The following is a 27,948-nucleotide window of genomic DNA, read 5'->3' on the forward strand; positions in this document are numbered from 1 at the left end:
GAAATGTGACAAGCACATATCACACACAGTGATTTATCTATAATGCATATCTAATTACATTCCAATAGCCAGTAGAAATTAAAACTCTAAGGATCTTGTCTTTGCTCAATGTGCAAAACACTGAGTGAGAATTAACCACGTGAAAAGGACAAAGGAATAAGAACTTAAGTATAAACAAAAGGACAGATTCCTTTTGTAATAGCCTACTGCAAAAAAAAATTAGAAATACATTATTGGATCATAGATATGGTAATCTCAATTCTCATAACAGATTCTTGGCAGCAAGATATCTCATGTCTAGTTCTGATTTCAACAGCATGTCCCTTGGCTATGCACCATTTCAGTTGTGCCCTTCACTACTGTAGTATAGGAGGTATAGGCATACCAAGAGACCACAATAGTTAATAGGCCTGTGAGAGGTGGTGGGGAAATGGGTTTTCATGTATAACAGAAAAGAGAGTTCAAAAGAACAAAGAAGCACAAAAACTTCAGCTCATCACAGAGTCAGCTTTATTGATTTGATGTTATGTCACTCTGGGCTGCAGTCGTGTGTCAGAATAACATAGCCCACAGCTGCAATGAGCCATATTAAGTACAAAAATAAAAAGGAGCTTCAGTGAGGCTTCTGGAATCTGTAATGAAAAAACAAACAAACAAAACAGATGGATCAAACTTCTTCCAAATATTCATCAATATAGCTTTCTATGTTACTACCCAAAAGACTATGTGGTAAAACCTCAGAAGGTAGACAAAGGGCTTGACAAATAGTTTAGACACCAATTAATGGGGCCCCTACCCTCTACACAACATCTAGTTATCCTAAACTCATGCCTCCCATTTTTTTTCATTTAGATATGATTATGCGCAGGCGTAAGCAATTTGTAGCGTAACGCCAATAGCATTGCTAGTGTAATGTTTTTTCCAGGGAAACCCATCATGCCAGCAAACACTATTGGTAAGTATCTGTTGTGTGAAGAAGTACTTTTATCTATCTTGAATCACCCATCATTCAGATTGATAAATGACCGCTAGTATTGTGAGAGTGGAAGAAAAACTTCTCCCTATCAATTTTCTCCATATTATACATAATTGTATACATCTCTATCATGCCCTCTTACCCTTTTTCTACCTGCTTTTAAAGCTAAAGAGCCCCAAATGTTGCAAGCCTTCCTTTGTACAAGAATGCTGGTTGACGAATTCATCCGCAATAACCAGTCAAGCAACCACCATAGTCTCACCTTTTTGCCTCCCATACAAAAGGCTAACCAGCACACATCTGTTAATGTGATGGTACAGATAGGGTTTAACTTTACTGGAAGGCAGAATAACTAGGAATCATTGTTCAGATTAAGTATAAACTGGCTTTTGTGGTCAAGGACTGGATATTTGTGTTTTATTGTATGTATAATCTGAACTACACACTGGCTAAGAGCTCAGGACAGGAACACATCAAGCTCCTAATCACAAATACAAGCATACGTTTTTGGACTTGAAGCTTGTCCTAGCAGTTAAAGCACGCAAAGGACTTCCTCTTATAACTCCAAGGAGAATGGATATATTCTGTTACCCAATTTGAATGCAATCTTTCTTTATGACAACCCTTTTCAGAAGGCCATGTTGGTCTGAAGTGCTCAGAAACAGAAGCTTCTTGTGTTATTGGAACACATTTAGACCCCAAGATGAGCAGGTCCTGTAACTCTTCATGAATAAGTTCATGCAACTTCTGGAAGCCTATATACAAATACTATTCATGCAATCATGTTCAGACGAAAAATGTGAAGTGGCCCTAATATGCTACAGGAACCTAATCACACATTTGACTGACAAATGCTTATCTGCAGGAAAGTTAAGTCTATACATTTAAAACAGAACTATTAAATAAACAGTGTTGATCAGTGTTGTGGGGTGGCCATTTTCTGTAATTTACTGCTACATTTTCCATTTCTAGAAAGGAAAAGAAAGGTTTTTGTTTCTAAACTCCATTAATTCAAAAGATTAATTAGAAACATTCATTAATGTATGGCTAGTATACCAGTCAAATTTGTTGTTTTAAAAGTTGTATGCTACTTTTTCCAGGTGATTGTCCCTAAGAAGCATGCATATATAATAACTATAGATGCATAATAGCTCATTGGACATGCTAAAATTAGTATGTTAAGTTTTCATTACCATAATTTTCTCTTAAAATGTAAACAATGTTATGTTATTGAGTTAAGTCTTAAAATATTTACACGTATTCCAATAAAAATTATTCAAAAAAGGCTTTGCATCCATTTGAATGTAACTTTAAAGTCACAGTAACAGTGTAAGCCTATGAATGTCTATTCATAAGTAACTCCTATAAGTCCAATGGAACTTCTTGCTAGGTAAGGACTGCAGTCATAAATTAAAGACTCATTGAACACAGTGGAACTTGATTTTGAATAAACATGCTAAGACTGCACTGAAAGGGCTTATGGGTTTTTTTCCCTAATCAAGTATTTCACTTCAAATCACTTCTGGGGAATGAAAAAAAATATCTTTGAGAGATTTATGGAACATTTAAAATGCCATATCAGATGCTAATCAATATAGGATGTCAGGAAAAATTCTGGAAAGTTTTCTAATTCAAAATAGTCCAGAAAACAAATGTCACTAATCTTGACTTTTAGTGTCTTACCTGAAACAGCTCCTGGCTTACTGTCACACATAGATTCCAACCCACAGCAATAAGAAGAGTACTCCAAAACCCATAAAGAGTGAAGCCACCAGGGAGATGAGCAGTTCCTTGTAAATGTCCCGGGTATATTTGGTAGAAGTAACTTCATAGCTGAGATATTAATTAAAGCAGTAACCAGGAACAAAAAGTCCAGGCATTGCACATTGAAAAACTGATACTTTTATAAAACCCTTGGCATTTTCCCTCAATAGGATTGCCACCCTCTGTACTGCCCCTCTGTCATTAACAGCAGCCTGAGAAGCAGAAATTAAACAGGTGAAGTTTCTTGGTATATACAACGTTAAAAGCTTCTGCAGCTCAATTTCTGTGAGACATCAAGAACAAGAATTTATGGTAAGTATAAAATATCCATTTCTAAATAAAAGTACAAGTGCTCCTCTCAGTTGCTGGCAACCCAAACCCCCACATCCCTGTGGTCAACCAAAACACATCTGATGCTGGAGTCCCACGACTTTAATATGCTGCTCTTGGTAGGAAGAGGATACACGAAGAACCAAGCGGTGAAGAACATGCCGATGGCCAGGAGCACCACAGTGAGGTGTGGAAACACAGCCGGGTTCACCGGGCTGGTATATCTGCTCATCGTCTCAAGCTCCTAAATATGATGGGAAGAAGTAGAAAGAATGTATAAGAACATTTTAATTGTTTTAAAGCAGGCTTCCCTAACCTCCTACCCTGCAGACGTGTTGTTGGACCACAGCTCCCATCGTCCCCAACCAACAAGGGCGGCAGCACATCTGGAGGGCACCAATTTGGGGAAGGCTGTTTTAAAGAGACCCCAGCGAGCGGCGAAGGGTGAACCAGAGCGCCCGTCCTCCAGTGACCGACCATTTGCGCCCGCAGACCATCCTCCGCAAGTTCTTTCGGGATGACTGGTCCCCCTCCCGGGCCGAACAGACCCACCACCAAGGGCGGCAGTGGGGAAAAGGAGCCCAAAGGCTGAGGCAATTGGGGTGCCGGTGCCGCCCCAGCCCTCCTCCTAGCCCCTCACCATGGCTGCGCTGCCTCCTGCTGCGGCTCTTCACGGCTGGCGGAAGGAAGGACACGTCTCTTCCTCCGACACTCGCTCCTCCTCCTCCGCCTCCTCCTTTCCGTCGCCGGAATTCCGCCGGCCGGCTTCCTCCCCCGCCAGACGCCGCTCTCTCAAAGCTTGCCGGGAACTGCAGTCTGTTTAGCCTTCTACCGCGGGGCAAAGCAGGGCAAAGCCGTGGTTGTGAACTACACCCCAGTGCCGCCCCGCCCCGCCTCCTTTTCTGCCTCCTCAGAGCGCGGGATTTGGAAGGCGCCAGAAGAGACGGGGCGGGAATTCTGCGGTCGCAGACGGAGGCAGGCTGAGCCGGTGTGCAGGCGCCCAGCGCGGAGAGCGGACGCGGACCGCAGGTGAGTCAAACGCCAACGGCCAAGAGAAGACGTGTTGGCGCGCGCCGGGGCAGTGGCGGGGAGGAGCGGACGAGGTGCGCCCGCGCGCGTGCGTGCGTGGTGTTTCGGCCCGCTTGGCGCCCACGCGAGGCCGAGGAACGGGGCTCCTCTCGTCCTGCGCTCTGGCAGGGTCACAGCCAGGCTTGAGTCCGCCCTGCGGGAAGGCCTGCCAGCCTGTAAGGCAGCCGAGGAGGGTTGGGTTGCCGTAGTAATTCTTAAAACGTTTGGACTGGGACCCCGTAAAAATATAAAGTATGCACGAGACGGGGGAATGGCGAAAGAGGCCAAAAGGTGATGCTAGGTGGGCGGCTGAGACCTTTCTTGCCGACGATCCTTCGCGATTTTAGAGTCGGAACGAGCATTGCGTCCGGCCTGCCTTTCTCGGGAAGCCGCGTGTTAGGTTAGGTCTACGACCTCCCCCAACCTCGTGCCCTCCAGAAATGTTGCCTGGTAACTCCCATCAGCCCCATACTGGCTGAGATAATGGGAGTTGCAGTCCAGCATATCTGGAGGGGTCCAGGTTGGGGAAGGCTAGTCTACAGTGTTGCCCCAAGATAATTTGCTGCCAGAGGCTAAGCAATATATTGCACGCCGGCCCTGTCTAGCTGCTGGCCAAGTTTGGCACCTGAGGCAAGTGCCTTTCATCATCCCGAGCAGTGAAAATCTAATAATTAATGAGCAATTTGCTGCCTTTTGTAACATCCCAAATTGGCTGCTCGAAGCTGCTGCTTCACACACTGCATAACACTAGAGCTCGCTGCTTTTACTCTCAAACACCTCTTCTTCCCCTCCCAGCAAGCGGCTGTGATTTGCTGTTATTAAACATGCTGGGAACACCATGGAAAGTCACACACACACAGGTTGGGAACTTGGTTGCTTCTGCTGGAAGTCCAGCGTGTAAACTTCCAGAGGCATTAGACTGGAGAGACATTTCTAGATGGAAATGTTGGCAGCAGGTCCAACAGGACAGGTTTTAAATTGTCAGGAAGAAACAACAAAGAGCATCTGGGCTACATTAGTAAGAAGGGGTGCCCCCCCCCCTTTCTCTCAGGAGCATCCCAGCAATCTGCTACTGCTATTGCTTTGGCTTTCCAGCACTCTTGAGTTGTGCTTGAAGGATAATATGTGGTAGCTTTGAATCACAGTTGTGCCTTTCCATACTGCGTTTTATATTCAGGGAGGGATTGTGAAAGAAATCATCTGTGGGTAATTGCCTGAGGCAGGATTTGCAAACTGTAATGATAGCAAAAGCTCTGTTTAAAGAGTCTCAGCTGAATTGCTTTTGTTTGTGGGTGTGTTTTGAGCCCTTTAATTCTTCCCATATGTATTGGAATAAAGATTCTAATAAAATGTAATGAGCATTCCCAAAACTTCCTTTTATAAATGTAACTAATAACAAAATCTAATGAGCAGATACTCAGAGATTCAGATTTAAGTGTCTATATCACCTTGAAATAGTATTGTGAAGATATATAGGGTGCAAACCTATGCCCCCAGACAGGAAACTGCACTCCCCTCCCCATTCCTCTCATAGCCAGAATGGAGAAAACTGCACCAGCTACATCTCTAATTCCAAAAACTTAGCGTGAAGGTGGGGACAGGGGGTGTTCTGGGAGGAGGGGAGGGAAAAGGCCAGGGTGGCATCCGTACACCATTTCTTATGGCCGCCGCAGCTTCCTTCTCCCTCCAAGGTGCTGCTGCTAGATGGCGAAATCATCCATCTAGCAGAAATACAGGGCAAGCTGGAACATGAAGGGAAAGTTTGCCCCATTTGCTCCCAGGCTGCTCCTGCACTGCATGGGATTCCTGTCAGCCTCTGGATTGCACCCCTAATTATATATCATTATCTAGAAAATGAGAAAAACTTTTAGAAATATCTTCGAGAAAGAAACTTTATGCTGAGAATGGATGCTTTAGGGAGTTTCTTTGCATTTTATAAGAATTGTGCACAAACCCACTTTTAAAATATTGATCTTTCTTAATTATCTCTATCATTTTCCTCCAAATTAATGATCAATTATTTGTTTGTTAATTATATTTTTAGTTTGTCCAATAGCAAAAAGTTACCTGGGCAAATTAAATTGTGAATGGGTGGGTAGGACAATGCAGGGGCATAGTTACTTTCTACAATGGATGTAAACATAAGAAAAGCTGCTATCCAGGTTGTTCTAATCACTCTTTTGGAAGAGGTTTCCTTAGTCCTTACTACTCAAGGTAAATTATTTTAAAAATCCATATCCTAGCACAGTCATCTAACTATCTGGTAATCTCTTAAACTGCTTTCCTTGCCCTAGTCATCTATATCCTGTTATGAGCACCTAAACCTTTCCTGATTGTAAAAAAAATCTTTAATAGCTTTTACCTTATTTTATTTATTTATTTGTTACATTTATACACCGCTCCATAGCCGAAGCTCCCTGGGCAGTTTACAAAAGTTAAAAACAGTAAACATTAAAAAGTATACAAAATTTAAAAACATAAAAACAACAGTATCCATTTAAAAACTTCAGTTCATTGAAATTTAACCTGAATGTAAATAATTGATTGACCTAAGTGAACATAATTCATTAACCTACTGATAAGCTTAGAGTGATAGAAAAACTGAGAAAAGCATGTACCATGATCCAATAAAAGGACAGCTTGCTTTCCTGTCACTTCAGTTAACATCTGTATTTTTACTTCCTAGGTTTCTTCTGTGTTGCATCACCTCAGATTCACACTTCAATTTCAATTTTGTTACCAGGATGGGAATCCATGGTTTGGCCAAACTGATTGCAGATATAGCTCCTGCTGCCATTCGAGAGAATGACATTAAGAGTTATTTCGGCCGGAAGGTGGCCATTGATGCGTCTATGAGTATTTACCAGTTCCTGATTGCTGTACGGCAGGGAGCTGACATGTTGCAGAATGAAGAAGGTGAAACCACGAGCCACCTAATGGGTATGTTCTACCGCACCATTCGCATGTTAGAAAATGGCATCAAGCCTGCCTATGTCTTTGATGGCAAAGCCCCGCAATTGAAATCAGGTGAATTGGCTAAGCGCACTGAGCGCCGAACTGAGGCAGAGAAGCAGCTACAAGAAGCCAAAGAGGCAGGTGAGGAAGAAAATATAGAAAAGTTTAGCAAGAGGTTAGTTAAGGTGACCAAACAGCATAACGATGAGTGCAAGAAACTGCTGGCCTTGATGGGTGTCCCCTATGTAGATGCACCTGGTGAAGCAGAAGCTAGCTGTGCAGCCCTGGTGAAAGCTAACAAGGTCTATGCAGCTGCTACTGAGGATATGGACTGCTTGACCTTTGGTAGCCCTGTGCTAATGCGGCATCTTACAGCCAGTGAGGCAAAGAAACTGCCTATTCAGGAATTCCACCTAAGTCGTGTCCTTCAGGATATGAACGTGACTTATAAGGAGTTTGTGGATCTTTGCATATTGCTAGGTTGTGACTACTGTGAGAGCATCCGTGGTATTGGACCCAAGCGTGCCATGGAGCTTATCAAGCAGCACAAAAGCATAGAAAAGATTGTTCAGCAAATAGATACCAAGAAATACTCTGTGCCTGAGAATTGGCTGCACAAAGAGGCCCAACAGCTCTTCTTGGAGCCTGAGGTTATAGACCCAGAAACTGTGGAACTGAAATGGAGTGAGCCAGATGAGGACGGACTTGTTGGCTTCTTGTGTGGAGAGAAGCAGTTCAATGAAGAAAGAATCCGTAATGGGATCAAGAGACTAAATAAGAGTCGTCAGGGTAGCACACAGGGCCGACTAGATGACTTCTTTAAAGTTACTGGCTCCATCACTTCAGCCAAGCGCAAAGAACCAGAACCCAAGGGCTCTGCTAAGAAGAAAGCAAAGGGTAGTGGTGCAGCAACATCAAAGTTTAAAAGAGGGAAATAAACCTCTTTTCTAGAACTGGATCAGTTCCATTCCACTCTAGATCCTCTTGGAACACAATATATTAAACAGCAAATGTTGGACCTTGATGTAACATACTTTTGCTCTATGAGAAAACATGGCACACCTATTTTCAGTCCTTCAGCTCAGCCTAAACTGATGAATGCAGGACGCTGCTTTCGATGACAAGATGTCTGACACTGCTAATCAATGGCTACAGACTGAAGGCTGGTACTATTGCCAAATGACCCAAAGAGTGTTGCTTTTGCCACCTTGACTGCTGTGAACTATGAATTGAACTTCATTAGCTGTACCATGCTGGAATGGGTTTAGCTTCAAGTTGTAGCTTCCAATAAATATAGTAAATCTAAATAAATGCAATAAATATAGCAAAACTAGTACTTTTACTGTTTTTATGTAGAGCTTGTTGACGTCAAAATGATTTTAAGAGGTTGAGATGTGTAGCTAGAAGTTTCTGCAGCACAATCCAGAGTGCTCAAAATGAAACAGGTGGGCAAAAAAGAGTTTCTGTGGAAGCAGTACTACAATGTGGTCACTGTAATACTTAAGATAGGATTGCTGCAGAGATTGTGCATTCAACTTCTCACCCTATCTTAGTTATACAATCTGTTTTTGCCAACAAAAAGAAACTAAATGAATTTCAAAGAAGGTCAGAAGCTAAGGGAAAATATAGTAACAAACATTTCCTATCCTTGACTATTACTTCATTTTAACTCTTGTAATAATTCTACAATAAAGCCCTCCTTTTCATTATGTCCTCCTTTATAGCAGACTTTACAAAACATTCTAAAATGTTTATAATAGTTGTGTTAATTTAAAATAGCCAAGATTTTGAAGCATACAGCAAAAACTATTTTTCTTTCTAAAGTACTCTGTTAGTGGGGAATATCTGCTTATTTGTGGCATAGGAGCTATATGGTAAACCTATTTACAATTGTGTCTTGAATGACTGTGGCCCTTGCTAGACGAGGCGTTAGCGCGGTGTGAGGCCCGGTCTCCCTCCTGCGCATCCAGATGATGCACGGGATCCCGGGGTCAGGCCGGGCTAACGCCTCCCTTAAGCTGGGATAAGCGGATTCACTTATGGCCCGGCTTTTCCCGGCTGCTCGCTTACTCGTGAGTAGCTGGGAGAAGCCACGGACTGGGCCGGGGGGGGGGAGGAGATAGGGGCCAGGGGAAAGGCCGGACCCGGCAGAAGGGGGGGGGAAGGACGGGCACGGGTATGGCAGACGGGGGAAGAAGGACGGGCATCGGGGACGGGGGAAGCACAGGCATTGGGGAGGGGGGAAAGAAGGACGGCCATCGGGGTTGGAAAGGACGGGGGATAGGGCATCGGGGGGAGGACGGGCGAGTGAGCGGGCAGGGGGGCATCAGGCATTGTGGGGCGGGGGAATCGGGCAGGGGGAGCGGGGACCCTATATTTATTTTTTTTAAACCTACCTTCTCCGGCAGTGCACTCCTGCGCACATGGCCCTTTAAGTTGAAACAAAAATGGCGGATGCGATGGGGCTTTCCCTTGCCCCATCGCGTCTTACATGTGGAAAAGGGCGATGGCGCGCTGTCGCCCCGACTCCCAGCCGGATTATCCGATAGGTCTAGCAAGGCCCTTTATAAATATGACATCGCTTCACAGCATCCTTGTAGAGAAAGAGATATTGGAACCTCCTCATAGCTTTGGTCTGATTCTTTAGACAACATGCCAAGCACAAACATGGAATTCATATATTGGATTTGTTAGTGGTTTACAAAAGAATTATTTACTAGACCGAAAGTGCCAGACTGTCTGTGTGCAAAGTAATAAACTTTAGCATCGATATTAAAGAGAACATGCTTAGGTCGCTAGATTCAGAACTTGTTCGTGTACCACCTTCTTAATCAGGGAACACACTAAATGCTCACTCTGGCATAGTTTTTATTGAGATAATAAACTTGTGTCTGGGCTGGGCTGCTTCAGGCTGTTATTGGCATCTTGCATGATAACTGTTTCTTCATATAAAAAGAATCTCTTGCCTATAAAATAAGCATATCTGGGAGATGGCTAACCTAAATCCTCTGCTATACATATAATTCCCAGAATGGATGCAGGGATTGTTCGTATATGGAGGAGCATTCAGTGCATTGTGCCCCTAGCTGTAATTGTGGGGCAACATTCCATTACATAACCCTTTATGTGGTTTCAGGTATTTACACCCACTGTAAAAATTAAGTGTACAGAACTCTGATGGATCAGGATTTTCATGTAAATAGTATGTCACACCTCAGTCTATGTATGGAGGAAACTGTTTTAAACAGCAATTTAAACAGCAATTTTTGCTTTTTCCTGTTTCAACCTTAGCTTATTTGGGACATCTGAAAATTAACTTTGCTTCCTTCTAGGATCAAAGGGATAAACATACAAAATATGAAAAAGATAGGAGAATTTTATTATAAATAGGCAACAATGAAAAGTGCCCAAAGCTTTCTGCTGGGTTGAGGTACGTCTTCATGGTGACAACAAATTGCCTCATTCTCTGTAAAGCCAGTACTTATTTATGCAGATAGGCATCCAGCCAGAGATCTCCTGAATCCTTCAGTGAGCTGCAGTGACATGGGAGAAAAGAACAATAAAGTGTTATAGGACTGATCCTATGAAGTCAAATAGAAAAGTGGGAATCCACTTAGGGGCCACAAAGCAGAAAGTTATCCTACAAATCAAGGGCGGGGAACCTGTGTCCTTCCAGATATTGTTGGACCATAGCTCCTATCAGCTCCAGCCAATGTGGCCAATAGTTGAGGATGCTAGGCATTGTAAGCAAACAGTATCTGGAAGGACACAGGTTCCCTACCTCTGCTGTTAAGCCTTCTCTACTGTACATCTACACATTTATCATTATGCAGAATTTCCAATTTTATACATACTGTAAAATATCTGCAAAAGCTGTCAGCAGAGTCTTGCATTTGTACTCAATACCATGTTTGGCACACATTGACTTCACCAGAGGGGCTACCTTCCAGAAGTTGTGTCGTGGCATCGTGGGGAAAAGACTGGAAGAAAAAGAATTCCAAGTTGTCTCTTATGTATTGCTATTCATAGATTTTTAGTGCAGGTGTTGTACAGACCTTACCCAGATTGCTGACAATGACTGGGTTCAGATGACACGCTGTGGTTTGTCACAAATTACTTAACCCAGGATGAGCCATAGTGCTCACAGGCACCAGATTGCATATACAACCTATTCGGGGTGGGGGGTTGCACACTCAAAATGGTGGCTGCAGTGGGCTGTTGTGTCGTGCAAACATCCCCAGTGGCTGGGTTCACACAACACAATAACTTATGGTTCAGTGACAACCAGTGCTGTCGTGTGAATTCAGCCAATTTAAGAGGGGCTTCAAATGCTATGTTGTTTTTTCCTGCAAAGAATCTCATGGCTTGAGAGAAATTCTAGGATATGTAGAAAACACTTCCTTGAAGTCCATACTTACTGGTGTTCAATCTGGAAATTCAAGTGCCCAGTAAACCAGTCATTGAATAAGGACGTCTCAACATTGCATGTTGCCTGAAGCTGAAATGGAAAATGGATACATGCTAAAGCATTGAAAAACATTTTCCAGAATGGCAGCTATCTAGTTCCAAATCATAACCATAAATTGCACTAACTTCTTACTATCCAAATATTCCCAAAGGGCCCTCCCATGCCGTTGAAAGCCTTCTCCAGGAATTTGTCTACCCCCTCCTTTTAAAGCCATCCAAATTGGTGGCCATTATTACGTCTTGTGGTAGCAAATTCCATAGTACAACTATGCTGTGTTAAGAAGTATTTCCTTTTATCTCCCACCATTCAACTTCATGGGATAACCCCGGATTGTAGTATTAGGAAAGAGGGAGAACAATATCTCTCTATCCATATTCTCCACACCATGCATAATTTTGTACACGTCTTACTTATTCACTTCCCTCAGGCTAAATAAATCAGCTGTTGTAAGCATTCCTCATATGGGAGTTGCTCCATGTCCTTGATAATTTTAGTTACCTTGCACTTTTTCCAGCTGTGCAATATTTAGGTGCGGTGACCAGAGCTGTATATAGTGTTCTAAACGTGGTTGCACCATAGATTTATATAAGGGCAGTTTGATACTGGCAGTTTTATTCTCAATATGCCCAATCTCCCAGCTAGGAGAGATCCTTTTGGAGATCCTCACAATCCCTGTTTGTTTTCACAAAACTTTCTAAATCTCTTTCTTGAGCTTACCTGCTACCATCTCCTCTGACCTTTATCCTTAATATACTTTGTTGCTTGCTACCCTTCATACTTCTTGTTCTTTCTCTTTCTCCCGCTTAACCCTTACCTCCAATCAAGTTCCTGATGATGCTGAGGTGGTTGTGTGGGCCGGGAGACCAGGACTTGTCCACTGCATGCCTGCGGCTCCCTGACCACCACCACCACCACCACATGCAGCCCATCCAGCCCTAGCATACTGGAATTCACTGATGCTTTTTGCCCTTTCTGACTTCTTGGGCCTGTCTATACCAAAAGGGTGTAGGGGGAGAATCATGGACTTACCGGCTTCTGTAATCCTCCCTGGTTGTCTTGACGGCCGCACGACGTCCCAGAAGGATGTCGTAGCCGCCATTTCTTAAAAAAGCAATGAAGGGAGTGCGCTGGTACTCCACCACAAAAGGTAAGGGGGGAAAACCCAGATCCCGCTCCCCTCTCCCGATGGGTATGGACTGCCGCCGTACAGCTCCGTTCCCTGCTTTTTCAAGTGCCCTGCTACTCGCAGGGAGGATGGGACAACCCAGGAGCAGAGGCCTCATGGCAGCACTCCGCGGGATGGTCCTGGAACCGCGGAAAAGTCAGGTTTTCTGCAGTTCCTGATATCTCAGGGTAAGTCCTTGCTCGTCCCGGGTTGCCCCCGGGATCCCCTGTGCGTCATGTGGACGCACAGGGACTATCCAAGGACTACCCCGGGATATAGGCATGGTATAGACATGCCCCTTGTTGTTCACTCCTGCTTCTTTATCTGGCTTTGTCTTCTAATCTACATCATTTAACTTGCATTCTTGCTGCATCTCCAGCCCAGATGAATTGCTGGCTCAGCCGAGTGGACTAAATCGTCATTGTCTAGAACCATGCTCTGCATTTTTTCTTCTTCCAGTTTAAATATATCATCCTTATTATCATCTAATCTACTTGGCCTGAGCTAACTCAAAGATATTAATACTTTTGAGGATGTAAAGTCACACAGTTGCTAGAGGTAAAATACCTTACCTGAGTAGAGACCCAGTCCAAGTTCTTATCATAATCTATATTCATAGGTATATGGTTCATTTGGGATACCCAGACAAACCAGGAGCTTTCCATCATCCTGCACAGGTAAATAAAGTAGTTACTACAGTTGTAAGCATAGTTCATTAATTCTATCATTTCTGAAAAATACTGGACAGACCTGTGACCAGGCTTTTTGTCTTAACAAGGACTACTTGGAATATGAATCCCTGAAAAACTCATGCTCATTCTTCTACGTTTTCAAATTTTTGTGGGCTGAAAAGCTCCTACTTCAAATAAGTGGCTTGCATGTTTTAAATTTACAAACCTACAAGGAGAGAACACTGTAAGCAAATGGACACTCCAACCGCCTGGCGCCTACACTGTACTCCTTTCGTCGCCAGCTGAAGACCTTTTTATTCACTCAGTATTTTAACACTTAATTTTAACTTAAATTTAAATTATACTGTTTTAACTCTGTATTTTAACCTTATATCAATTTTGCTGCGTGGTTTTATCCTGGTTGTGCTTTTTATATTGTATTTTGTATTTGTATTTTTAACTTGTTGGTTGTTTTATGATGATTTTAATTTTTGTGAACCGCCCAGAGAGCTTCGGCTATTGGGCGGTATAAAAATGTAATAATAAATAAATAAAATAAATAAACAGCAGATAGTGAATCCCCTAAACCTGAATCAGATTCCCAAAGAGAACTGATGCACTCCAACCACTTATGCCTCTTTCTGTCCCTGCTCTATTCAAAATTGCAACCTAACTCTCTCTACTACTTCCTGTTAATTAATTTTGCATGTATTTGCATTTATTGCTACATTGCTTTTTGAAGAATCACGGTCACGTATATGAATTTAAAAGTATGGGATTGGATGTGGAAATAACACTTTATGGTTTATTTCAGGCTTTGTATATTTTGTAAAGTACGAGTGATAATGTGAATTATTTATACCATACCCTGATAAATTGTAATTAAAAGGAAAGAGCAAAAGGGATGGGATTTGAAGAATGAGATGGAACAGCCAGCTAAGGCTCGCATTGGTTAAGTCCCATGGAAAGTACTGGACTAGTAAGTCACCACTTAACACAAGCCCATTTGCTTTCCGTGACAGCAATGACTAACTTTAGCTAAATTGGGGGCTGTGTTGCGTAGTACCTGAATAACAAGTAGTATAGCAGAAAACTCTTTATTCCTAGTAAGGACCTATACATGAAGAACAACCGGATGTAGTATGATGCCATCCAGGCCAGATCCTATAAAAAGAAAAATGAAGAAGTTGTTACAAAGATGCCTGTTGCAGAAACTTGCGGCATACTGCCATTCTTTCTTATGATTGTTTATTGCAGTGATGCTGCTAGAACTTTCCTGATTCACTTCGGTTAGGTCCTCAGGCTAAACAGAATCATGTTCGTTCTGTGCAGAGGAATATCTTCTAAAGTTTAGAAATAAATTTTAGAAGACAGGCCTTTTAGCTGTTTTGGTTGTTTAATACAGTTTGGTAATTTTATACATGCATTTATCTGCTGTGCTTTATATTTATTGTGAATTACTTGTGGTTTAAATGTTTTATTATCTGATTTCTAAACCACTCAGAGCTTTTCCTAAAGAGCAGCTAATGAATACTCTAAAAAAATAATGAATAAAGTAAATGTATTTTATCTGCATAAAAGCCAGTTAACATTCCACACCATTCTCCCACTATCCTTTACATTTAATGTCAGCCAGGACTGATTCTTAATGGCTGGGGTCTCTAGAAACAGGAAAAGGGTGCATCACCTAACTTCAGTGGTATTCCTGAGTGCACCCTTTTATTTGCCCTCACATCTGCCTTCAACTCTGGGTGACTGAGCCTTTCCTGAAAGGGATTTCACAGAAGGTTGCTCCCCCTCTTGCCTGCCAACAGCCCTTGCACACACAGGCCCATCATAGTGGCAGACAGTTTGCCACGTATCCTCCTTGCGGAATTCTTTGCCAAGGGAGGCCCACTAGGCTAGCTCACTGGAAAGCTTTCTGAAGTTAGAAACACTTAAAAAAAACAAAAACAGATGGGACTTTGGCCATGTTGGGACATCACTATAAACCACGGTGGCTTAATAAGCTACTCACAGTAGCTTATTTTTGAAATAGTCCATAATGCCCCACCACACGACCAGGCTATTAAGCTACTGTGCATAATCTGACTCAATTCCCCACCCCCTGTCCCACTGCAGTCCTCCCGCCTGAGCAGTGGCACTGCTTCACCCATTCATTACATCGCAGCAGGGGCTAAAGGGCTACAAGGCTACAGAGGAGGGATAATCCCAGGTGTACCAAATGGGCATTGCTAGCTCAGTTACTTTAACGTGTTCTCAATAGTGTTAAAGTGCTATAGCAACATTACACATTTCCCACATGGACACTGCTGACACCAGGCCTATATCCCGGGATTGTCCCGGGATCATCCCTGTGCATCCAAATGACACACGGGATCCCGGGAACAGGCAGGCACGACCCCTCCATTTCCCTGGGATAATCCTTAGGTCTAGCTAAGGCCTCAGTTGCTTTAATTGTTCCCAATAGCACTCATCTCAATCTCTTTGTACTTCCACCTGAAACTTTGTTGTTAGAGACAATAAATCATCCCATTTTGCTTCATTCCTTTGCTCTGATCAAGCCCTATTTTATAAACTTTATTTCCTCCTGAAATGAACACACACACCCCATACACAATGGGCTTAGTTGCTTTAACATGTTCCCCAATAGCGCTAAAGCCCACAAGGAGTAGAGCAGCAGTAATCTGAACTGCTCTTGCCACACAGATCTCTAGGTGAGGAAATCAATCCACGGTGTCTGACAGACAACATGACAACCCATGCTGGGTTAAATAACGCACTCTGCAGCTCATGGGTTATCAGAGTAGGTTATTTTGGGCAAAATAAACCATCCTGGGTTAAAAAAAATCCCCGACAGATAACACAATAATCCATGGTGGGTTGAATAAGCCATTTTGGCTTATTTAACACATCTTGGGTTATTGTGATGTCCCAGCCCAATCTTTGTGTCACAATTTCTTCTGTTGTTTTACCAATTGATGGAAGGCTTTTTCAGCTGTGTGGTTTTGGGGTATTCTGTGGTTTCAAATTACAGAACTTTTTTGTTTATTTATGTAAGCCACCATGATACCCCTTTTGGCAGGTAAGAAGCAGGATATAAATGTAATTAAAGGAAAACAGTTCCCATTCCTAAAGTAACGTTGCAAATATTTTGTCTGAGCATGTCAGTGCTTTTGGTTCAGCACGATATGCTCTGTCAATCAAAATTGAAAACAAATACTCTACTTGATATAGTTTCTAAATTCAAATAGTTTAGTTTTGCTGTATTTATTTCTCATGTGAAACCTGTGGAACTGGAATATTTGCTCTTAAAGACTCCTAATCAATCTTTTCTGGAGCAAAACCATAGTCTATCCACAGCTCTCATGGCCCATATGAAACTAGTCAGCCTGGGGTGGGAATGAAGGCTGTATCTTTATCAGAAATCCCAAAAATGCAATACTTACCACCCAGAATTTCTTCTTGAAAGTAACATAAAAGGTGTGGAACTGGAAGAAGGTGGGAAACAGCAATGGAGGCATAGCTGGTGGAGGCCATAAAAGAAACAGACATCTTGATAGCCACAGCATCAAAATACAACAAATGTAAAAGAAATTTGATGTACGGGGAGACCAGTGGTTGATTTAGGTGGGCTAGTAAGGGCACAATAACAGTGAATATCCTGGGCAGAAGGTTTTGGCATAGTTAAATGTAACAGGACACAGGAAGTCTATAGATTTTATTGCACGAGATCTGGACTGCAATGCCAAGAAGGGAACAACTAGTTCTCTTGTTCTGGTAAAGTGATTTAATTAGGATCTATTCCCTGCTGCTGTGCTATTTCCCCTTCCAAGTCCTCCACATCCTGCTGACACAGGTGTGGCCCATAAGAGGCTATTAGGTGGATATTAACAGCCCCATGATTAAAATCCAGTTGCACAATAGGACAACTTGATTTTTCAGTGCAACACTTCCAACAAAATGTATGATTTTATTGTATGCACTGGCACAAAGCTTCTACCACTGACAGAAATCTTGTTTTCATTCTTGCTCAATTATCAAATCCAATACGGCTTCTGCTCCTGCAAGCCATTGTTCAGGCTGTTGCACAAGTGCTTTCGTGACATCATGAAGCCAAGTGTTGCTTTTGCTAGTTCTTCTACTAACACTTGTAAAACAACAATAGCTTTTCCCACTAGCATTAAGTTGAATGCATACCTTAAGGAGGCATAAAAGACACTTGTACAGTAAGGCGTCAAGCAGAGCAGAGATGCATAGCTCTGCCGATTAACCTGCCATAGGATGCTGCTTTAGCTCTCAAGCTCTTGAGTGCACAATGACCCACTGAAATGATACCATAGGCATTCACGATAACCCATGTGAATCCTCTGACTCTTGCGATCTTTCAGGAAGATGGAGATACTCACTGATGAAGAAGTACTTGTGCTGATGGTTGTAAGGCATGTACTTTATCTTCTTTATCCCAAGCTGGAAAAGGAAAGTAAGACCCTGTTCAGATGACCCACTAAGCCATGGTGATTTGAACGAAACAATATGGCTTAGCGTGTTGTGTGAACCATGACTTAGTGTGCCATATAAACCATTCTTAGCCATGATGGCTACATAGCCACAGTTTAAACACACTCACTAACCATTTGCTACAAAAGGGTTAGCGGCCTAACCATGGCTTCGCATGTCGTCTGGCTGGGTCAGAAGCACCTTGTCTCTTCTCCATATGAAACCACACCAGTGTCATTACATGCACATTTTGCCATACAGTATTTTGGCTATTCTACACACAGCTACAGTACATAGTCATCCAGCAGGCTCTCTCAGGGTACATTAGAAATGCCTTCCTAATAAATATACCAGCCCCATAATGTTTTAGGAAATTTAGGCACCAATAGAATCCTTTTCCTCCTGGAGCATCTAGCTCTGCTTGGAGAGTTTAACATGGTGGATGGGAAACAATCTTTTCCAGTGCACTCAGCAGCAGAGTACTGAAGCTCCGTCCCACGGTGCAACACATCCTCTGCCTCAGGATCTATGAGTCAACTCCTCTGTGACAGACAGCCGTTCCCTTATCTACACCCATTCCTGAGGATATTTCCATCAAAGAAAGAAATCACAGACCTGAGAATAAAGAGAACCACAACAATGCAAAAAGTAGCAGAGAAACGTACTGGAGACAGCACTTCATGGTCTCTGAAGGGCCTTTGTGACATGTTTAGAATATACTGGCTACCCTGCTGTATCACTCAAACTGCATTCTGTCTTAATGTCTCTGCTAAACATACAATTGCAAATATCCTGCTTTCAGAATCAGTTAAAGTGTTCTAATAAATTTAACTTTGGGTATTAAAAAAGGGGGAGACATGGGGATTTATTGCAACTTGGAACTAGAGAGGGGGCATTCTTGTTTATTTCAGAGGCGGGCAACTTGTGGCCCTCCAGATGGCTTGACCATCAAGTTGCCCATCCCTGGTTTACATTAAGAAATCAGGATTTACTTCACTAGGAAAACTAACTTTCCCCATCTTGGCATCCCATGATTAAATTGGGTTTAGAAGGAATAACAGTATGGAAAAGAACAGCCAGATCATAGGGTACTTCCTAGGATCTTATGCTACTGAAGCCTGACCTGGTTCCTGACCATAACTATGTAATAGGAGGGAAGTTTATCTGTTAGGAAATATAAAATGCCACAATTTGTTTGAATGGTGTTATTTGACATAGTTGTGAAGTGCTTGGATAAAAATAGAATGGTTCCTCATGCCAAGTCTTCCCTTTTCCCTTTAGCAACTGTAATGATAGCCATCTGTGTAGTGTTGGCTTTAGACATTTTCACAATTGGATGTGAAAAAGGATCAAAATGATAAATCCACCCCTGTTCTGAATGAGGAGGAATAGAGGGAAATAGCACCCTCTCAGAAATGTGCAGCCTGTGCACGTTTCAAGTGGGCCGAAAGCTGGTGTCATGTGTAGCCCTGCTCCCCCTGATTTGGAAGTAGGTGTTTCAGGTAATCAATCAGAATCAGACTCTGAAGTAGAGGAGTCGGCGCTAGCACAGGCCAGCCTGTATCAGTGGAGGAGAAAGCTTTCACAAACTCTTCACCTGCTGCTGGTGAACTCTCTCCAGAGATTATCTCATCAAGAGCAAATCATACACAGTCAGTGGGAAGCCAACAGTCTTTCAAAGGAGAGAGCACCAACAGGTTAGCCGATCCTAGAGTACACCACCAACTAAAATGGGCGGAGTGAAAGGAAGGCAAGAGAAAGACCGCCCGGCTCGCATCACGTCAGAAACCGCCTCAGAACTAGTCTCTCTGCGTCTTGGGAAAAGGCTTTCCATTCTCCTTGAAAGGACAATTGCCTCGCTTAGTTTGCATAGTTTTGCCTAGGGGGAAAGTTCCAAGAGATTAGACTCTCTTCAAGTGGGAAGAGATGTTTATTGCTTAAATAAAGCTTCGTGGATTACTTAGCAGGCCTCGTTATTGTCTCCCAAGAAGGCTAGAAGTTTTTTGAGAAACACGACAGCTGTATTAGCACATATCCAATTCACAACTAAGCATGCATCTAAAGGTGACCCACAAGATTATGTCAAGGCCCACAGACATGGCTTAAGAAACATCACAAAACAATAGGAAATAAATATGAAGCAGCCATGCAAGCAACGTGATACTCACTTCCACAGAGACAGACTTTCCCAAACTAAACAAAAATGGGTGAATGTCAATATCTGGATCCTTGGAGACGCAATTGGGCTTTGCGTGATGCTGAGAGTGCAAGAGATTCCACCAGTTGGCTGATGCTCCCTGTTGAAAAGAAATTCAGAGAAGTCACATCACAATATAGCTAAAAGTAAACACTAGGGGCATATCTATACTATAGATTTAATGTAGTTTAACAGTCACTCCCACTCTGCAGGAAGCCCTGGGAACAATATTCCTGAACTGGGGAGCCAGGCATCGCTAACAGAATTCTCAGCACCCTTGCAAGATTCTTTAGGGATGGTGAACATGTGGCCCTCCAGAGGTTGGAGTGCAACCCCCCATCATCTCTCACGGTTGGCTGTGCTAGCTAGGGTTGGCGAGAGTTGCAGTGCAACCACCTTGGAAGGCCACATGCTCCCCCACTCCTGCTTTAGGGCACGAGTGTGGAATCTGCCACTTGTGGACCGGACTTAGCAAGCTCCAATCAGACCCAACTCGAGCATGGCCTCCAGCGTGAGGGATGGTAGGCCATGCTGGGCAAATCGTGTCTCCTACATTTTCTTGGGCACCATGGTAGGTAGGCAGAGGGAAGCACCCTGTGGGTTAGTAGCCTCACTCTAGAGGAAGCCATGACAGTTAAATGGGTAGAAAATCAATATGTGTGTAATGCATACTGTATATACCAAGCAATTATTATTATTTTTGCTCATGCTTCTGCAAAAAGTTCTAGAAAGTTTTTCCTGTGTATGTATTACATATATTGTCCAAATGTGGGAGCCTATTTTTCTGATCTGTCCAGATCTGTTACTAAGAATGTTTTCAGAAACAAGCACTTACAATAAGATGGCACATCACAAATTTGTGAAGCAGGCAGTTCCATTTTGTCTTCCGGAAGACAGAAAAATGCCCCAAATCATGCTGGAGCCATGAAGCTTGAACCTGAAAGGCAAAAGAGACAGCTAAGAAAACTAGCTGAGAGCAATGTATTGGGCATCATTTGAATGGTCTTTACAGTCTTTCTGTGTTGTTTAGTTCCAAAGAAGTCAGTGTCCCTGCATGCTATAACACCTGCTACCTGGGCAAATCTAAGCATGCATTTCTGAGAAATTATCCATACTTCTTCCTTTAGAGGCTCACTCAAAACTCACAGGCTCATTCATAATTCATTGATAAGCAGACATTACACAGGGAAGGACTGGAGTAAAATCTGCTAACAACGGCAGGAAAACAAGTCCCAATGGTAATTGTGACCTGATTGAGAACTGAATTCATCAAGAATGAAGAAGAGGGAGGGAGTAAGCTACCTGGAATGGCAGGTTAGCTTTGGGGGGGTTTCTGGGGGTATGATGACTTACCTGGGCTATTGTAAGCAACACTAAAGAGGCAACAAAAGGTAGCAAAGATGTTCCAAAATACAAAAGGGTGAGCCAGGCCGCGACATCCAGTACAAGGATGTGAAAGAGGAGTGCCAAGAAGAAGGAAGTATTGGGTTTCATGAGTCCCATCTTTTCTACAGTAGTGCGCAGCTCACGGAAGTCCATGATAAGCATTTCCTGTGGGGAAATCCAACATTACAGCTGTCTCCACTCTTAAAGAGGTGATTTGTATAGCCCATCAGTCTCCAACTCTCAACATCCTTGACCGCTGGACAAAAGGAGGCTGAGCTATAATACTAAAAATGCCACCAAAATATGGCCTTTCCCATTAGCCATGGCCCTTCTTTCATCCCATTATTTGGGACCACAGAAAGTGGTGGCCATGCCTGGGGTAGTTGGTTTGTAAGTTCCTTCTGCTCAAAATCTCACAAGGGGATCTTTGCTATACCATCAGGGGCTTATGTTTATTCATATCTTTATATAAGCCACAAGACATTCAAAATTGTTCAATAGAGGGCCATGCAGCCCCAACACTGCCCCTTGACTCCCTTTCCTGGGTTGACTGGGAAAGTCTGAAGGAAGATTGTGACCACATTCAGATGAACATGGTTACCACCTTCCTTCACACATTCCTGGTGAACAAAGTGAGGTCAGGCCACACATGTGATTCCTCTAAACTTACAATTTTTAATGCCAGCATTGAGTTAAAGACGGGTAAGAGCTGTGTAGACCCAGAAGATTGTACAAATGGTCCCCAATAACTATAAAATGAATGGGTAAGTCTTGTTTATTAATTATATTAAATTTATACCCCATCTTTCCAATACAAATAGTGCTCAAGGTGGCTAACAAACAATACAATTATAATTAAAACTTAAAAGCAAATAAATTACATTAAAAAAAGAAATAAAACAGCACCCACCAGTTAAAACCTACTTCAGCAAACAAGTCAGCTTAAAAGACAAAAGCCTGTCTGAATAAAAATGTATTTACTTACCTGCAGAAGAACAACAAAAATGGAGCTAGCTTGGCCTCACTCGGCAAGGCTTTTCAGAGCCTGGGACCAGCCACCGAGAAGACTCTTTTTGTTCCTGCCAAGTTTGTCTCCAGTGATTGCAGGACAGAGAGAAGGGCCTTGTTTCCTTACTAGCTCACATCTCACATTCAGTTGTTAGGAATTTGGACAGACTTACATTTTTGTTGGGTTCAAAACTAGGTTGATCTGGTGCCAATTCCCCAATCAATAGTGAGTTCAAAAACTTCTTCACAAATGATTTGTTGACATGGAATGTGTCAAAGGCATCCTGAAAGTTCACAGAGGGAGGGGAGAGAGTGGGGGTGGGTGGGTCACACACCAGGGAATCTTAAGTGAATACTGATTGGTCCCCCATTCCCACTCATGGCTATTTCCTGCCCCCAATGTCTTTGGCAATGTTTGTCTTAATGAACATTGTGGCTGGACTGAAATACAAGATGGATACATAACACAGTTTGCGGGATAGCTGGCAGCACTAGGACAAAAAGAGGTTTCAGTCATAAAAGAACCTGATGAAGCATAAAAAATACGAACTTCTTCAACTTGATGGGACTGAAAATACTGGAGTTGGAGAGGAGAGGTTTTGTCTTGAGCAGCCTTCCCCAACTTGATGTCTTCCAGATGTATTGGACTGCAACTCCCATAATTCCCAGTCAGACAATTGACAGAAATTATGAGAGTTGCACTCTTGCACATCTGGACGGTGTCAGGTTAGGGGTGCCTACTCTGGAGCCTCCAAAGCAGTATTTTGCTTCAGAAGGTGTGTGGCTTCTTAATGCGACATATCCAGAAATATGGATACATTGACAAGTGGAAATAGGATTGCATCCACCGTCTTCCACTCCATCCCAATTTGCAATGATGCTCTGAAACAGTGAATCAAGCCTTTGGGCATATAACCGACACATATTCTTATATAACCAACAAGGCATTCAAGGTCAAAAGCATGGGGTAGGGGTGGGGGGCTACAGGGCCCCAACCTCAGTCCTTACAGAGTGTAGGCTCTGTTCCCAGCTTTGGTTCAATACATGGATAAAGAGAGCAGGCATGATCCCACTTGTCCATGTGTTCATATCTCTAGTATGCCATATGATCTGCGTGTGACAGAAGAAATATAGGGGATGAACAGTTTTGTTGCCATTGGTCTTGGCAGCAGAAAGGGCAGAGAGCAGCAGGAACTCTACAGGAGATTTCTCAATGGATATTATTATTATTATTATTATTATTATTATTATTATTATTTCAATTTATACCCCGCCTATCTACAATTTCCCCCCAAAGAATTTTCAAATTCAAAACTTTCCAGAAAACCCACATCGCTGTTACCAAGGCAACTTCCTTGACAAAAAAATAATAATCTCTTATTACAAAGAAAAGATTAGCTCTTGTTGCTGGAAAGCATGTCAATGCGTGGCTGTAAGATTGGAGGTGGAGATTTGAAAATACATGGTTTTAATGTGGACTTGGTGATTTAAAAATGTCATCCCTGAAGTCTGATGGAAATAATTCCAGATTTATAATACCTGCCATAATATGAAATTATTCTATTTCATGGGAGGAAACATTTCATAGAATCATAGAATAGTAGAGTTGGAAGGGGCCTATAAGGCCATCGAGTCCAATTTTGCATTGCTGCTGTTTTTATCTGGTTGAGCTTTTATATTGTATTTTATATTATGGTTTTATACTGTTGTTTTATACTTTGAATGTTTTTAATTTTTGTGAACCGCCCAGAGAGCTCCGGCTATTGGGCGGTATAGAAATGTAATAAATAAATAAATAAATAAATAAACCCCCTGCTCAATGCAGGAATCCACCTTAAAGCATTCCTGGCAGATGGCTGTCCAGCTGCCTCTTGAATGCCTCTACTGTGGGAGAGCCCACGGCCTCCCTAGGTCATTGGAAATGCCAATAAACATATTGTCCAGGCTTGCTGTTTAATCTTCCTCAAGCTGTTGATCAAAAGGATTTTTTCATGGTATGTCTCAAATTCATTTTGGACTCTCTATCCTTATCGCTGGGATTTTAGTCCTGTTTTCAATTATTTGCCATAGAGATAATATGATGACACTGTCCAGTAGCTCACTGCTCCTCCCAATACAAACTTTTCCAGATCTTTCCTTGTAGTTGTGCTGACACTAGTCCTGATCCTCATTTCCTTCACTGGCATGTCCTTTCTATGAAGTACATATCTCTCAACAATATTTCCAGATTACTCTGTGCCATCCCATTAGCTTAACCTTCTGCCTCTGTCTGTAGACACTCATTATCTACACTTGAATGATAGAATCATGCACACCCTTCCCTGATAGCTGTCACATTTCACTGGGTTTGCATGAATTAATAACCTCACAGCAAGCATAAGGAAGATGATTTACCCAAGTAAACTTGATAGTGCATTTGCCAACAAGGTGGGCATTGGGACGTTACAGAAATGAAATAAATGTTGGAATGTTTAGTATCAGGAAAGAAGCCTTGTGTGGCACAGAGGGGTAAAGCAGCAGTTTCTGCAGCTGAAACTCTCCCCACGGCCTGAGTTCGATTCCAGCGGAAGCTGGTTTCAGGCAGCTGGCTTGGGTCGACTCAGCCTTCCATCCTTCCGAGGTCGGTAAAATGAGTACCCAGTTAGCTGCGGGAAAGGTAATGACGGCTGGGGAAGGCAACGGCAAACCACCCCGCTATAAGGCCTGCCAAGAAACGTCAGCGAAAGTTGCCGTCCCTCCAAGAGTCAGTAATGACTCAGTGCTTGCACAAGAGGTTCCTTTCCTTTTTCCTTAGTATCAGGAACACACACACACACACACACCAAAAAACAAACTTCAACACAACCATGTCTTGGCTGACTGATGCATTTCCTTCTGTTTGCCAATTACAAATCAGAATGTTATATAAGATCTCATTAAGCCTTTCTTTAATTATGATTAAAGATCTTACATAAGATACAATGTTACATGATGTGTTAGAACAGACCAAAGGTAGTGACAGACAAGCAAAGGTGTAATTCAGAAAGTGATGTGAATAGGCAGAAAATCCCCCAGCCCTCTGATTTGGACTGGATCCATTTAAATCAAAAGACTTTGGAGGTTGTCAAGCCCAAGAGTGGGCAAGTGCCTTTGAGAAAGACAGGCTGGGGAAGACAAGCAGATAGAGGACTACATGGTCTCCCTCAGCAACAATTTATAGTCCAAGAGCCCATGTCAAAAAACCTATGACAGGAAGTAGAAAGGTTTGACTATCCAGACATCTTACAAAAGTTGTGGCAGCTGTCAAAATCTGGCAGGTCTAATAGAAAATGAACAAAAATGAAGGGGAAAAGGGTGGAACACACTTCAATATGAAAACAGGGCACTGCTGTCTCAGGGTGGGGTGTAGTAGAAGGGGGAACCCCCAAGGGTTGGTGCAAGACTTTAAATCCTAGGGGGCACTCGGCTAACTTTCTCTGTCAAAGTGCTCAGGATCACCCAGTTAGCCAAGAGACCCCAGGGATTTAGAGTGCTACCCTGACCCTTGGGGAGCCCCTCCTTCTAGTATATCCTCTGAGTCTGCAGCACCCAATTTTCATATAAAAATGCATGCCACCCCCTTTCTTTCTCCCCCAGCTATCAAACTAGAAGCAGTTAGTTCATTTAAGAGAAAAAGGAGGTGGTGAGTTGGGGACACTCAAAACAGATTGCTGGGGGCTCAGGCAAGCGGGAATTCCTAACAGTGCACTCCAAGGTTCAGGGCAAAATATTGAACCCTGGGAATACTCTTGCAAGGGTTTTGGGGGTGAACTACATCCCATTTGTCCACCTGTTAACGGTGCAAAGCTGTCCAAAGAGCCTTGCTACAGTACAGCCTTGAGTGTTATCTTGTACATTTCAGAACTGAAACATAGGAGGCTCCAGCCAAAGCATTTTGGACACCTGCAGTTGCACAAGTGTGAAACTGCAAATAACTGAATCTAAACAATTCACTATGCAGGAGCCACATTTGCATTGTTCATGCGCCCCTCTGGGGTGAGGGGACTGAGGGGCAAAAAAGCAGGAAAGGAGCAGGACTGCTTGCACCCATGGCAACATGGGCTTTAAACTAGTTTAATAAATATTGCTGTAAAAAGTTGAATTTTGGTCTTAGTCTCTTTTAATAATAATAATAATAATAATAATAATAAGAATAAGAAGAAGAAGAAGAAGAAGAAGAAGTTTATTTCTTACCCGCCTCTCCACTTTGATTGAGGCGGGGAACAACAATCAACGATAAAATACATAAAACTGAATTAAAACATAATATACGTTGTTAAAAACATCCTAAAAACATATTTTCCCTGTAAGATAGTAGTTCTCAAATGCTAGCGGATGGCCCAGGGTGGCTGAGACAGCTCTAACACATGGGATCATCTGGATTCTTTAAAAATATAAATAAAATGTATAGACTGCATACTAGGGAAAACCTTGCTGTGGGGGTTAGCAACCTGGTTCCCTCCAAATGTTTTGGACCATCATCCTTGGCACTTCGACATTCTGGCTGGGGCAGATGGGAGTTGTAGTCCAAAACATCTGGAGGGGTTCTGGCTGCCTAGCCCTGCCATGCTGTATTTTGCTTATGGCTGGCTACAAGTTAACTTGCAGTCCTACCTATAAGCAGGAAGGCTTGATGATGTGGAATGCGGATTTGGGGGGTCCCTGTTAAAGCGGCAGGAAATTGACGATTATTTTACTATAATAATTTTTTTACCACTAAAACAGTGAGGAGGAGGAATGGGGCATCGTCGTCTGCTTTCAGTCATGAGGGGAGGGGATGGCTTTATTTCAAATGGAATTTCTAGACCCTTTTGGGACACAAATCTACTGTGCAGTTAAATGCTCAACTCTCTCTCTCCTCTGGTCTTCCTAAACAAACCAGAGCCCAAGGTCCCTACTGTAGGGTCGCGTTTTAACCTTCCCTCCCACCCCGCTGCTGCTGCTGCTGCAAGACGCCGAGAATCGCGGGTCGACGCTAAACTCACTCCCACACACACACCCCGCCGCCGCCACCCTCCGGCCCCGCATCTCACCGTGACCTCCTCCCCGACGTGGCTCTTCAAAATCCGCAACCCTCCCGGGTGTCGCTTGTAGAAGCTGGCGATGTCGTACACTTTCCTGTCGATCACCAGCCACATCTGCTGGTTCGGATCCTCTGGCTTCGTGCGGAGTCCGATTTCGTCCCAGGTGAAGAACCGAGCGGCAGAAGGCAGCTCACGCGGCAGGCCGGGCTCGGGTTTCTGCTGCGGAGCCATCCCCCTCCGCGCTGCTGCTGCTGCTGCTGCTGCTGCTGCTGCTGCTGAAGCTGAAGCCCCCGGCGAAAGCCTCGCTCCCGCTTTCTGCCCGACCAGCGCCAAAAGATTCCCCGGACGCAGCCGCTTCTTTCCCAGCAGCGGATCCTTGGCCCAGCCTCTCTGCCTCGGATTGGCTGCCGAGCTAGCC

At 43.2% G+C, this 27,948-nt stretch overlaps 3 protein-coding genes across 3 annotated transcripts; 1 reads left to right on the forward strand and 2 right to left on the reverse strand.

Annotated features, from left to right (window-relative positions):
- Positions 1 to 487: 487 nt before the first annotated feature.
- Positions 488 to 3,816, reverse strand: TMEM258 (transmembrane protein 258). Its single transcript, XM_063117002.1, has 4 exons — positions 3,711 to 3,816; positions 3,205 to 3,314; positions 2,660 to 2,809; positions 488 to 632 (listed from the first exon to the last, which is right to left on the reverse strand). Exons 1-3 carry the CDS (start codon positions 3,711 to 3,713, stop codon positions 2,683 to 2,685), a joined length of 240 nt encoding a protein of 79 aa, XP_062973072.1. The 5' UTR covers positions 3,714 to 3,816; the 3' UTR covers positions 488 to 632; positions 2,660 to 2,682.
- A 64-nt stretch (positions 3,817 to 3,880) lies between these two features.
- On the forward strand, positions 3,881 to 8,420 carry FEN1 (flap structure-specific endonuclease 1). Its single transcript, XM_063117001.1, has 2 exons — positions 3,881 to 4,099; positions 6,825 to 8,420. Exon 2 carries the CDS (start codon positions 6,883 to 6,885, stop codon positions 8,029 to 8,031), a length of 1,149 nt encoding a protein of 382 aa, XP_062973071.1. The 5' UTR covers positions 3,881 to 4,099; positions 6,825 to 6,882; the 3' UTR covers positions 8,032 to 8,420.
- A 2,068-nt stretch (positions 8,421 to 10,488) lies between these two features.
- On the reverse strand, positions 10,489 to 27,709 carry LOC134393667 (acyl-CoA (8-3)-desaturase-like). The gene is made up of 12 exons (XM_063118730.1): positions 27,540 to 27,709; positions 22,662 to 22,772; positions 21,448 to 21,645; positions 20,930 to 21,031; positions 20,066 to 20,194; positions 17,807 to 17,867; positions 16,847 to 16,923; positions 14,464 to 14,561; positions 13,299 to 13,395; positions 11,512 to 11,591; positions 10,948 to 11,073; positions 10,489 to 10,626 (listed from the first exon to the last, which is right to left on the reverse strand). Exons 1-12 carry the CDS (start codon positions 27,642 to 27,644, stop codon positions 10,575 to 10,577), a joined length of 1,236 nt encoding a protein of 411 aa, XP_062974800.1. The 5' UTR covers positions 27,645 to 27,709; the 3' UTR covers positions 10,489 to 10,574.
- Between the last annotated feature and the right edge of the window lie 239 nt (positions 27,710 to 27,948).

The sequence above is a fragment of the Elgaria multicarinata genome, chromosome 2 (genome assembly GCF_023053635.1).
Source record: "Elgaria multicarinata webbii isolate HBS135686 ecotype San Diego chromosome 2, rElgMul1.1.pri, whole genome shotgun sequence".
NCBI classification, from domain to species: domain Eukaryota; kingdom Metazoa; phylum Chordata; class Lepidosauria; order Squamata; family Anguidae; genus Elgaria; species Elgaria multicarinata.

Coding starts and splice junctions, on each gene's coding strand:
- TMEM258 (XM_063117002.1), bottom strand. Junction 2,810..3,204: donor TTCACCGCTTGGTTCTTCGT/GTATCCTCTTCC, acceptor TTAATATCTCAG/CTATGAAGTTACTTCTACCA.
- FEN1 (XM_063117001.1), top strand. CDS start 6,883: ATGGGAATCCATGGTTTGGCCAAACTGATTGCAGATATAGCTCCTGCT.
- LOC134393667 (XM_063118730.1), bottom strand. CDS start 27,644: ATGTGGCTGGTGATCGACAGGAAAGTGTACGACATCGCCAGCTTCTAC. Junction 14,562..16,846: donor TCAAGAAGAAATTCTGGGTG/GTAAGTATTGCA, acceptor TTCTTTTTATAG/GATCTGGCCTGGATGGCATC. Junction 10,627..10,947: donor GCTTTTGCAGATATTTTACA/GTATGTATAAAA, acceptor ATGTCACTGCAG/CTCACTGAAGGATTCAGGAG.